Genomic DNA, 13,025 nt, shown 5'->3' with positions numbered 1-13,025 from the left:
CACAAGCACAGCGCTGGCCCCGTCATCCTCTCTAACATCAGGGATGTGCCTGCAGCAGCTCTGTACGTATGTATGTACAGCAGGGCGTGACAGATGCTCACACGTCACCACTTGTGCCGACACATCATTTGCAAAAAACAACTCATTTGCTTTGCTCCTGGAATTGTGTCACCTGTGGTTCTACCACGTGACAAAGTGGTGTAAAAAGGCCGGGCAAAGTCAGGTATGGACTTTTCACAGGAGGCAGATTTATTCCCAATAAGACACTAGATTAAGATGGCGCTGGAGATGAGTATTATCATTTAATTTATTATTGTTATTATTTTTTTCTACGCACTCCAGTTTCAGCTCCATCCGATCACATCACCCTGCTATGTGAAACGTGTACATCAGTTTGAGAACCATAAAAGATTATGTGCAGGGCTCTAACAAACAAAGGCTGATTTGTTAAGAGAAGAAAAAAAATACTTTAAATGCAACAGATGTCATTTCTGCTGCTGCAAGAGGTCACTCACTCATCTTTTACCGCTTTATCCTCCACATGAGGGTCGCGGGGGCACATGGGGTCAATCTCAGCTGACATAGGGAGCGAAAGGCGGGGTACACCCTGGACAGGTCGCCAGTCCATCACAGGGCCACACATAAGAGACAAACAGGCATCCACTCTCACAGTAACACCTGCTGTACGGTCAATTTAGAGTGTCTAATTTGCCTAATGTTGCCCAAATCCGCACGTTTTTGGACTGTGGGAGGAAACCGGAGAAAACCTACGCACACAGGCGGAGATCATGCAAACTCTATGCAGAAAAGACCGGGTCGTGAACCTGGGTCATGTTGCTGCAAAGACAAGAATGATAACCACTACACAAACCATGTGGCCGCAGCTAGAAGTCTCTTAATCAAAATAATAACAGAAGACCTAACTTTGGTGACGTCACAAAGCTGCGTGAAATCGCGGGAATTGTTGTCAAAGAAACAGCTTCGGCAGCAAAATGTACAGCAAGTAGTCGTGATCCATTAGTGAAGAAATCCCACACATTTCAGCCATAGTAAACAAATACGGTTGCCCATTTGCTACGTGCTTTATGGTAGACATAGAGTACAACTGTGAAGTGAAGCAGCAAGCGCTGTGTAATACACTGGAGAGTTGTAGGAGAGTATGTAGGAGAGTGGAGTGTGTGTATATGCTGTACATGTTGCTGCCTGTTCCGCCTCTCGTTAAATCCAGTCTAAGTTCTGCAAAGCCTGCAGGCAAAGCAGTAAAACAGTAAAAAATGACTAAAATAAGTCTGTTACCTTGAATGTGAATATTTATTTATATGGATTTAAAGCGTTGGTTAATGTAAGTAAAAAGAACAACTCATAAAATATATTAGTCTTGTCGTTTTTAATGCAGAATTGTTCCATTATTATATTAAAAACCTGAATGCAAATTAAGCCATTTATGCGAGCGACTCCACTTGTTAAGTCAAAGTGGTCGCTTCCACTTTTCCCAGAGACACGTGACCTCGTGTTGCTTTCGTTAAACGCTCCGTCTTAAAACATGGCAAGTGTTTGTGAGCAGCCCGTCAGAGGTGTTCAGAGCGGCTAACCTCTAATGGAAAATCAATACCGCCGAGTGATTTACAGCACTCACAAGCACTCACAGTGCTCAGGCCTTCAGGCAGGAGGCAGGGGCTATGCATCAATGTCACCTTTGTACTAGGGAGGGGTGGCGGGCCCCCCCCCCCCATCCTCAGTCTTTGACGGAGCCCTGCTACTCCACCGGCAACCTGCCTCAGCGCTGCATTATGCTCACTACAGGCCCAATCAAATAAAAGTAATGTATGGCAATAACACTATGGATTTTCCATCAACCTATGCCTTGTCACTTAGCTCGATGACCCAGCAGCAGGGACCTACAGCGGCTTAAACTTGGAAAGATTAGTGGACCTATCAACTCGCACGAGTAAAGGTCACACTCTCAAGGAGCCTGCAACTAATGCCGGGCTTCAAATGTGACACGTAGGACGCGCACGCACTTAACGCGCACACGCTCGTATTAATCGACTGCATTCTATTTATCTTTCCAGGCTGTAAATTCAGGGCTACGTCAGCAAACAGACACGAGGTAATTTCATTATCAGAATTTACCAATGCTATCAGCCCAAAACCAAACGGCATCAGCCGTGACCTTTTTCCACTCTGTGACCTATTTCTAATTAAATCTACAAAAAAATTTCTTCTGGTTATTTTGAGCTGAAACGTGCTAAATACTGCATTTATTCAACATGTTTTTATGATGGTGAATAACAGAGGTGGGCCTGTCAAAATACACCCTCAGGCAGTGACAGCTGCTGCTCCAGTGCATAGTGAGAAAAGCCTGTCGAGCATGTGGTGACATAACTGAAACAGAGCTGCTGTACGCAAGAGATTCTCAGCCTCACAATGATGTCAGACACCCGTGTCTTTGATATTCCATGTGGGCAGTTTAAAGCTCGACTTGTGTCAACTTGAGCGCGTAATCCTCGAGTAGAATGTCACTACAAGTACAATGTGTAGATAATGTTGTTCAACTTCAAGCGGTGGAAGGAGTTGAAACATCAGCTTAAGTATATGTTGGTCATAAAAGGGCCTTTGAATTGGGATGTGGAAGTGGAAATCTAGAAAAACATCTCAACAGGTCAAGAGTGTGAATTGAAAGTTGGTGTCAGTTTAAAGCGGCAGTGCCCAAACTTTGGTGATTTTTGTTGGTGATGTGAATATCATATTATGTTAACATTTATAAAGTAATAGTTCTGGGCGGAATGTTGAAGTTGAAGCGGAGTCCCGGGGGAAGGCGCTTTGAAATCCTATCTGACCGACTGAGACGTTCAGATTGAAACGGATCTGTGAAAATCTGATCAGATTCACCTCCGTATGTGGTTTGAATCAGCTTTGGAAAAATCAGATTTCATGTGTTCTTTAGCTGTTCAGACTGTGAAAAAACATCAAGCTAGATACAATAGGAATATGCTTAAAAATCAGATTTGGGCTGCAGTCTAAACAAGGCCTCAGAGTACCAAGCATGTACCGTTGAACTTTTGAAAAATATCGTGATATACATTGATGTGATGTGTCTTGATGTGAAATGAATCACTTCCTGTGTGCAGCGCAGAAACGTCACCAACTAGATCTTAACACTTATACTAAGAAACACAGAGAGTTGCATGAAGCTGATCAGGATCTATCAACAACGGTTTTAATGTAATGGGCATTTGTTTATTGGACCTAACACTCACAGTCCATATTTATTCTGAAGAATATACAGTATATCGTTGCTGTACAGACGGATTAAGATAATTAACTTATTTAAAGGTTAATAGCTGATCCTTGCACCACATAATATTAAAGAAGAAGAACCTCTGATGAGGACCAATCAGAAGAGAGTGAGTCAATAATCTGTTTCTCATTTGGAGGTGGGTAACACTCAGACATTCTTTGCTATAATGAAATCAAAATGCTTCCACTTAACACAACTCAAAAATCAAAACACTGAGTGTGTGTGGACATGACACAATCGTTGGCCTGTGACCGTCCGGAGGAGCCTCCGATGCAAATCCGCTGAGGGTCAATCGGGTACAATGCGGTGCGATGCAAAGCAGCGACTGTTCATGCCGCAGCCACAGCAGTGACGCCCGGGTCGTCGACGTCGTGATCCCGCCGACTGCACGCGCGGAACAGGCAAATGATGCTGCTTTGCTTATGTGTAAAAGACTTGGGGTATCCGGAGGCATTGCAATTGGACGCGCTTGCACTTGAGACACAAACACGTAGGGATTGGTTATATCAGAGACTATAAAAGTAGACTTTATCGTTAAATCAATACAGTTTAACCAACTGAAGAAGAAGTCAGCACCCAAAAATCTTGCTCTTGCTTGTTAAGAAACTGTTAAAATCATTATGATGTTGATGCTTATTGAGATAAGAATTCTCTTGGATTGAGCCAGAGTACACATACTTATTTGGCACCTTTCTTCTCTTCACTAGTATTTATAATCTGTGTAATTAAGTGGGATCTGTCCATCATTTTAAGTATGTGGAGCAATTAAATCAAGCTGCTCACCAAAAAAAATACTTATTTTGCAAGAAACACAGATCTGCAGACAGGGGTTTGTCTCAAATCGCTCAAAACATGCTTGGTATGAAGTCAGAGGCCCTGTAAGAAAACACAGCCTCACACAGCACGACTTTTAAAATGGAAAAGGCAGATGAAGCTGTCACAGTAAGCATGTACAAATAATATGCTTGTGAACTATGACCAGGGTGTGTCATTAAATAAAATAAAGTAGAGTCTTTCCTCCAAGCAGCAGGAGTGCAGGTACCAACAGGTCAACCTTGCACAATTCCCTTTTCTGTGGTTGCAGCTCTGGAAAAAAAAAAGCCAGTTCCACAACTTTTTACTGTGTCTGGATGCTGCAGTGCAACTATTTAGTGATTCTGCCGTATCCAAACATGTCATTGAATGTGTAGAATTTACACAGTGGCCCTTGTAGGTGTGGTGTATGCTTTTTTTGTTTTGTTTTTTTTGGTGGGTGTGAAGCCAACGCAGATCCACTTCACTGTTTTCTGATGACACAACGCTTCTACCTAATAAAAACGCGACCGTGACGTTTCTTTTCTGTCCCTGAACTTACAGCCTGGAAAGATAAATAGAATGCAGAGGTAGAATTAACACGAGCATGTGCCCGCACACACAAAGTCATCGAGCTAAGTTTCAGTTTTCATACCAAATTAAGTTTCAGTCAGTTTAGTTCATGATTCACGTGCAGAATTAGAAGCAGAGTGAGAGTATTTTGTGTACAGACGAGTCACAATGAAGCCAGTGCAGCATGGCTGATTGAAGTTAAGTCTAACCATCACTGCTGGTTGTTCCCAGCCGAGCCGAGGCCAGAGTCTGATGCCTCTTTCCATGACGTCAGCCAGGCAGCAACAGCACAGCGCTGGCAGGAGGGTACAGGCCTGCCTGGTTCACACAGGGGCACACCTCTCCCTCTCTCTCTCTGCCTCTCTCTTCCAGTCTTTCTCACTTTCCTCTAAAGCCTGCAGCGCAATGCAAACAGAATTCCTCAACAGCCATAAGCAGGACATGTTTCTACACACACTGGAATCACCAGGAGCAATTAGGAAGAGTAGCACAAACATGACATAGGACAGTTTGGTTTTTGTGTGTGCTTCTGTCACTCTGTGCAGCGCAGCAATGAATGTCACCGCACCTTTCGTCCAATGACAGCAGAAGTTTGTCTTCAGGTGACAAAAAGTATATGTTAATGCTCATCAAACAAACCAAGTTGGCCCAAGAGCGATCATAAAAACTGCTGAAACTGGATTTTAAGGCCACCATCAGTCAGTTACAAGTATAAAGATCAGAGCCAGTGGAGGTGTTGTTCAACTTGTTGGCATTAGTTTGCAGAATGTCATAATTGTTTGTGTGTATTTGAGTGAAAACCACACAGAAACATGAACCAAAATATGTTTATGGAACTATATCATTACACCCACAGGTAGCACAACTGCTTTATTCCATTTATAATGATTTTTGACAGCTCTTTCTATTACACTTTGCAGGCGTTTACAAGATGTTTTTAAGGGATTTTTCTTTTTTGCTGTGAAAATATTTTGCATCAAAGAAGGGGATCATAAAAAAACAGCCTTCAGGCAAGAAGAGTTTCAGACCAGCATTCCTCTCACTACTGTTGTCCACACTTTGGACTCAGTTCACCGGTCTATGTAGTGTATTACTATCTTGATAATATGCCCTTAAAATAACAGTAAAAGACTTCAGGTCAATTTATTTGTTGGTCAAAAGGCACAATCACTTTTTTACAGCACCATATTACAATGACCACACTGTATCTAATTCCATGTGTAGACTGTGCAGGGAATTTCAGGACTGGTGAGGAAAGAAAATATTCCATTAATGATTGAAAATCAGGATTTGGTTTTGTGTAAAATCCTCCTGAATAGCGAGCTTTGGTCAGCTTTATTAAAGTGAAAGTACGAGGAAGTCAGAATGCGTAATTGCTGTAGCTTTGAGGTGAGTTCATGGAAATTGCTGGTTTGGCAGTTCTCAGTAAAAGGCACAATCACGTATTCAGTATCCACTTTTTTTTTGCGTCATTATGAAACTATAAAGTAATATAATGACAAGAAAGTGTTTTAAAGGAAGTTAAACAGACACTTGAGTATCACATGCTCCCTTTTTTCTAAATAAAAAGGTGCATAAAAGTTCCATATTAAAGTGAACGGTGGTATTCTTGCATCATGCTTAAGGCTAAATAGAATGAGGACAGTGTATGTGTGTTCAGGGTGAGTCTTAAATATTTTTAGTCACAGCCAGTGGACAGTACAAGTAAATAAAAAATGTGTGTTTTTTTCTGCGGTGTTTGAGTTTTTGTATATTTACTTTTGGCTTAAACAAGAAGCTGAGGACAGCACAGTCTTTTACACATATTAAATGAACCTCTTCAGATCCTGTTTACATTTTTGTCCCCTCAACTAAATATTTATTAGGATCTCTTGGGCAAAAAAGGTATAACTGACTTCTGCCAGCAGCAACACATACTCCAAAAAAAAAAAAAAAATCATATTGAGGTATAAAATAAAAATCGTTCTATGTGGCCAATGTTTTTTTTTCCATTTTATGAGTCTGTAGTCTCTTCATTCATAGTTAATATTACTAAAAAAAAAACTTCACTCTGATACTTTTCACAGGACAGTGGACTTTGTTCATTCATTAATCAATAAGCTCATAGCTGGAAAATTAAAGCCGGGGTCATGTGCAGTTATTCCAGGATACGTCTGCAAAACAAAAAGTTGTGACTGGAAAACTGCGGTAAGTCAACCCGCTTCCTGTGTGTCTTGTTTTACAGTGAAAGTGTCTTTATAACTCACATTTCCCTTCACTCATTAAAAAAGTACTCTCATGTGTAGCATCACAGTCTCTCACTGCAGGCAGGATCCTAAATATGTATAAGCTTATAAAAGTGCTGTTACATCATCAGGCTACGATCCTTCATATCTGTGAAGCGCCTTTTTTTGGCAGCGACGCAGACATCAATCCTGGGTTGTAGCCTAACATTATGAATTACTCAACTTTGTCAGGACTCTAGGGCTGAAACAATTACTCGATTGTTCATCGAATGCTAAATTAATCATCTTAAAATGGAAATATCATACCCTATTTCTCCAAGTTAACCTAGTTCCCTGGTGTCCTAACCCCGGATTTCCACTGGACGCGGAACGGCCGCGGAACGGCCGCGGAACGGCAGCGGCGCGGTTCTGCTTCGTCCTCTGCCCGGCGGCAATCCACACCGGGCGCGGAACGGCAGCGGCGCGGAGCCTTGGGAGCCGGCGGTATTCACGGAAGATCGCACGATAATCTCGAACGGACGCGAGTTCACGAGATCCAGCGATAGACTGTGTGTATAAAGTAAACAACAACGACAACAGCTTCTTTCATTCTCCGACGTGAAAGAACTGTTGATCTGGTGTCATAAATGATTTTATGTTTCTCCACTTCAACAATCAGTCTCTCTTCGTACATCATGACTCTCCGAGACGCTCTGATTAATTGACTGTTTACCTGGCAGCACCGGTCACGACGTAATGTTGATGTGAAGTTGTGACAGGCTATATGACCTGCGTATTGTGTTTTATTTTGAAAGGGGGGCGGAAATGTTTTACTTTGATTCTGTGTCGGACTTCCTGTCTTGTGCGATCTGCTTCGTTGAAATTTACGAGATTCAGCAGCGGCAACGGAAAAAATAGAACTGATTCCTATCGATAGCGCTGCGGCCGGTGGGAATGCTCTCATTGATTAGAATGGAAGCGATTTGCAACGGCGACCGCGCCGCTGCCGTTCCGCGGCCGTTCCGCGTCCAGTGGAAATCCAGGGTAATGAACATGTCTGTGACATGCTTTGGAAGAAGCACCGCAGCAGTTCAATCACCCTGCCAGAACAGCCCTGTTCAGAACGCTCGGTTTAGTGGTATCTCTTTAGGTCCACCTTAAAGAAAGTAAAATGAAACTTAAGGGCCAGGAAATGACATCAGCCACAAAGGCTACTGGGAGCTAACAGCAGTTAGCATTTGGAAAAGTGATCATTTGCAGGCTCTAGCAGGCACATTGTCGGCATATATAACATGTATCCACTGGACAGATAAATCCTCTGAGGCAGGAAGTTTGTGTAGGACTCTGTGCTGCACTGTGGAGCCAAGAATAGAACTTTTCACGGACTTCTGGTTTCGGATACCGTGCGGATACCGTTGCCCTCGCCAGCACTCTCACGTTTTTAGGGACAAAGCGGAGCTCCGCAAGATTCCAGAAATTTTGCGTCTTTTGAAGTTTAAAGGAGCATGGAAGGCAACATTGCATGTTTAGACTGTACTTAGACTGAGGAGGACCACAAAAACATGAGTGAGTCCTCTTTTTTCACACTTTGTCGATTGATAAGACCTCCAGAGTCCCAAATATAAGGATTTAAATGATTAAAAATTAGATTTTGCATAATAAGTCCCCTTTAAACTATTTTAATCATGGCTAAATCGGTTTGAGTGTTTCTTTAAAGATTTAAAACAAGTTCTCTGATTTTTCAGCTTCATAAATGTGAATATTTTCTGGTTTCTTTGCTCCATGTAACAAAGAAATGACTAAAACCGATATTATTTTTGGGTTGTGGACAAAACAAGACGTTTGAGAACATTATCTTATCCAGGTTTGAGAAACATTGATCAAAATTTTTGTTTTGATGGATTTTAATGCTTCTCATATTTCTTTGTAAGGACAAAACAAATGATTTAACTATTTCAGCTATTCCTTTTTTGCCTAATAACGTAGCTTGGAGCCACTTGCAATTAATCCTTGGCATTAATTCTTTTACATTATTCAAGTTGAGGGAGTAGCCATGGTGCTGTTAGGTTCACATACACGCAGCAAGTGGAAACAAATAAGCTGTTAGCTTTATGTTACTGTTTGTTCAGGTTACTTCAACACATACTGAGTCACCGGCAGCTCCGCCACAGTCGGGGTTGAGTTAATTCCACATTACACAAAGGATGACTGCTTGTGAGCATTACTTCCCTTTCTTAAAGTTGTGGTGACGGCAAATGACCGGAATTTCAATATCAAATTTCAAAATTACTAAGCACCCTTATGCTTTTTCTTTCAGATTCTCCTTTTAGGAGATTTTTAGGGGCGATACTGCAGATCATCTGCCTCCATCTTACCCCTAAATAGTAAAAATGTAATTTAAATTTAATTTCAACTTCCTTCTCTTCTAAGAAAACCATTGAATTTACTTTTTTCACAACTGCACCACAACCATAAATCAAAAAAAAAATCTTAGATAACTTAGAAAGACTATCTCTGTGTGTCGTTTCTCTGCTTGTTAGTTTCTGTCACACTTTCAGACAGCAGTTCTAGCTGCTTCACTTCCCTTCACCCCAATGGAAAGTGTTGTGGTTAGTCAGAAGTTCCTACGTATCTGCAAAGGTAAGATATGAAACATGACTGCGCTCAAGATTCAAGGCTCTCTGAGGCACATATAAGGGTGAAATTAAAGGTCCCATATTATACCCTTTTAACCTAGTTAAACTAGGTCCTGGTGCCCTAATGAACATGGCTGTGTCATGCTTTAGTCAAAATATCATAAGGATGAAGCACAATAGCAGTTCAATAACTCTGCCAAAATAGCCTTTTTCAAAACGCTCTGTTTTTTGCCTGGTCATTTACATGTGAATGAGACCCAGGTAAATACACATCCACTGCTTCCAGGGGAGTGTCGCTCTAACTGTCGCCACTTATCACCTAATGTCGTGCAGTGTCGTCACAACCCCTGCTACATATACCCCATAGTAATGTCCGTTTACCCGTTGTTACTGAGTTTCACCCAAAAGCCCAATTTATACTCCTGCGTAAAGTGCTCTGCGTAGGCTACGCAGAGTCCTCTGCGTTGACGCAGAACCTGTCGAAGAGCCTCTGCGTCGTCTCCGGGTGCACGGAATATTTTTTAAGTGTCCGTCACTCCGTCAAGGGACAACGGAGACGGCAAGAGCTGCGATTGGTTCTCACGATCATAAAAAAATCGAAGAAAAACGATTAATGCGCCGCGCCGCGCGGCGTGTATGGAAATTCCCATGCTAGAAAAAGACCCTGAACGCACCAGTGTAACTGCGGCTCCAACTGGTGTGTGGATAAACAACACGAGGAGAGAACTGGAACTTTCTGCAGTGCAGAACTAGACAAAATATCTTGTAGTTGTACCAAGCACACGCCTTCACTTGGCTTAATCTACAGAACTTGCAAAAATAATCATGTGAAATGGCTTGAGGGATTTTTTTCGTCATAGTCCCGTGACAACAATGGAGCTATAGATAAGCTGCGTAATGAACACATCGGCCACATATCTACTGCAGGAGTATTTTGGTGATGAATGTCATCTAAAACCAAGTAAATGAGCTGTCGGCTAATATAAAAACATAAACAAAACAGCGAGTGCATGTTCAAGCGAGGACTAACCAGTTTTTCCATTCATACGAAATTCTGATAAACAATTTAAGAATAATAATTTGAGAAGGTTTGGCTCGGCACAATGTCAACTATGTTAAGTCCTTAGTGTGTCACATCAGGTCATACAAGATGAGGAATACAAGATGACCTACATTTGTTTTCTGATAATATTGGACTGGTATCACTTACCTGGTAAAACTCCCTCAGCCATGCTTTCTGTAGGTTTTCAGGCTGAAAGAGAAAATAAAACAAGCCGTTAGTGACATCACTTAGACATCTCTTGATGTTTCCTGACAACATCACAGATACAACGTGGTGTCATGGTTGACAGCTATAAATGACCTGTGATCGGCTGAGGCAGGACCTTGAAACCCTGGGGCGGCTTCACAATCACTACTGCACAGACTATGATTACAAATGATGTCACTAGCGTAAGACTAACAGTAACACGAAACAGTATTTTTGGCTTCAATGTTTTACACGGTTGTACGTATAGTCATTGGTTCACATGTTTATATAATATACTGACAGGGAGTTGACTCACTGTAGTTACAGTATTTTTTCCTCTGGGTTTTACTCTGCCCCCATCTGCCCCCTCTCTCACACTCTCACTCTCTTTCTGTATCTCGCTCTCTCTCTCTCTCGACATCCTGCACTTTAAAAGGACACTCCCAGATCTGGACTTCATTCGGTTTGTGCTGTGGAAACAAGGCCCTGGGCAGTCTACCATTTAAGGAGAGATCTCCCTATGTCGATAACTTGGTCTGATGAACCACTGTGAGTGTGTGTACGTGCATGTGCGAGTGTGTGTGTGTGTGTGTGTGAGCGCCCTAACAAGACAAGTCTATAATAAGAATACACAAGGGATCAGCAGGCTCTGTTGGTGTCTGTAACAAAGCCCAAATTTAATACATGAATAGGTGCAGTATCCTTGGATGGCATCTGAGCACCAAAAAGAATGAATACACAAAGCTATCTTGGCTCTTTCCAAAGTTCAAAATGGAGCAGTTTATCTATTTTTGTATTTTGCAAATGCTAAATACATGAATTCAGAACTTCACAAAGCAGCATCTATGGCCAATTTCTTAGCACAAAACTCTACGAAAAGCCACAGAATGCCACTTCTAGGCTGGATTCATACTTTTGTGACCCCGCATATGTAACTGGACCAAGTGTGCATGAAACTCTGAACACTTTCTGGTCTGTTTGGTGGTGTTGTTTTGTTTAAAAAAGTGACAAAAACAGGCTAAAGATTTTTTGAGATTATAGCTGCGTTTCCACCGAGTGGAACGGTGTGGTGCATATTTGTTTGCATTTCCATTAGAAATAGTACCATAATAAGCAGCCCCAAACAGCTACTAACTGAGCAGGAAAAAAAACCTCCATTGTTGTCTGTTAGGTTGCGTTCAATGTCATCGTTTCTCACACGGTACAACATCACGCTATGTTATCTCACTGGCGCAGCCATCCGGCACAGCCCACACCAAGTAAAAGGTACTGTTCGCAGTCCAAACACAAGCCTGACTAAGGGCTTTACCATTCCAAACTGTCCTATACCGTACCAAACTGAACCACGCCATGATGGAAACACACATGTCAAATCAATCATTTAAAAACACAAGAACTAACAAATGGTGAGGATTGGCCACTGAATGAACTGGAAAGCTAGAGTGATGCAGATCACTATTTTAGCATGAATGAAAGCACAGCAATGTTCAGTGTCAAGCTGCAGATACATAATGGAAAGTACGCAGGGGCCATAACATTTACGTATTCAATAAAAGTAGTAACTAAACAAAAAGTATTAACTGGTGGCCTAGTAGCACATAACTAGCACTTAGCCTAGTTTGCTGCTTCAGTGCTTCATGCTAAGCTACGCTCAAGCAAGCTATATGGCCTTAGCTCCAGCTCTGTAGTTAGCACACAGTCATGAGAGCGGTATCAATGTTCACATTCAAGTCATGAAGAATTACCATACTTCCAAAAATTCCGAACACTGTCTTAAACATTAATAAATATGGTCACGAGTTTATCCACGATGTTGACATTCACAGGGGCATCAACAAGACCAATGTGTGTGTGTGTGTGTGTGTGTGTGTGTGTGTGTGTGTGTGTGTGTGTGCACGTGTGTGTGTGTGTGTGCACGCACCATCGTCTCAGCCTCAGCCAGATCAGCCAGAGCAGAGGTCTATATAAGGACATAAGCACTGGACCTTGTCATTAGTCACAAGGATGGAGGAACAGAAAAAGAGAGTGAGACAGAGACAGGCACATAAAGGACCAGAAGTTCAAACGAGGCCGCGACCACCTGACCACTCTGGGCCCAGCACTGACATCAGTTTACATTTACAGGTCACACTGATACAGAAGGTGCAAGTGACTCTGCTGTTTTACTGTTTGACATGCAAGGCCAGACATTGTTGGCATGTTTAAAATATGTTTCTGTGACTTTCTGTATGTGACGTTCAGCTTCACATCCTGTAACGTGTGGATTCCAG

At 42.1% G+C, this 13,025-nt stretch overlaps 1 protein-coding gene across 2 annotated transcripts in view; it reads right to left on the bottom strand.

Annotated features, from left to right (window-relative positions):
• The window catches only part of inpp5a (inositol polyphosphate-5-phosphatase A), a 142,117-nt gene that overhangs the window by 92,484 nt on the left and 36,608 nt on the right, over window positions 1-13,025 (bottom strand). For both annotated transcript variants that reach the window (XM_083897531.1, XM_083897532.1), the window contains exon 2: window positions 10,717-10,758. In XM_083897531.1, coding sequence (XP_083753657.1) covers window positions 10,717-10,758 — 42 coding nt within the window. The remainder of the gene's footprint in view (window positions 1-10,716; window positions 10,759-13,025) is intronic.

This window comes from Microchirus variegatus (assembly GCF_963457635.1).
Source record: "Microchirus variegatus genome assembly, chromosome: 11".
In the NCBI taxonomy this organism is placed as follows: domain Eukaryota; kingdom Metazoa; phylum Chordata; class Actinopteri; order Pleuronectiformes; family Soleidae; genus Microchirus; species Microchirus variegatus.
Note: the sequence above shows the minus strand (reverse complement) of the source record. Positions and strands in the feature narration are given on the sequence as shown.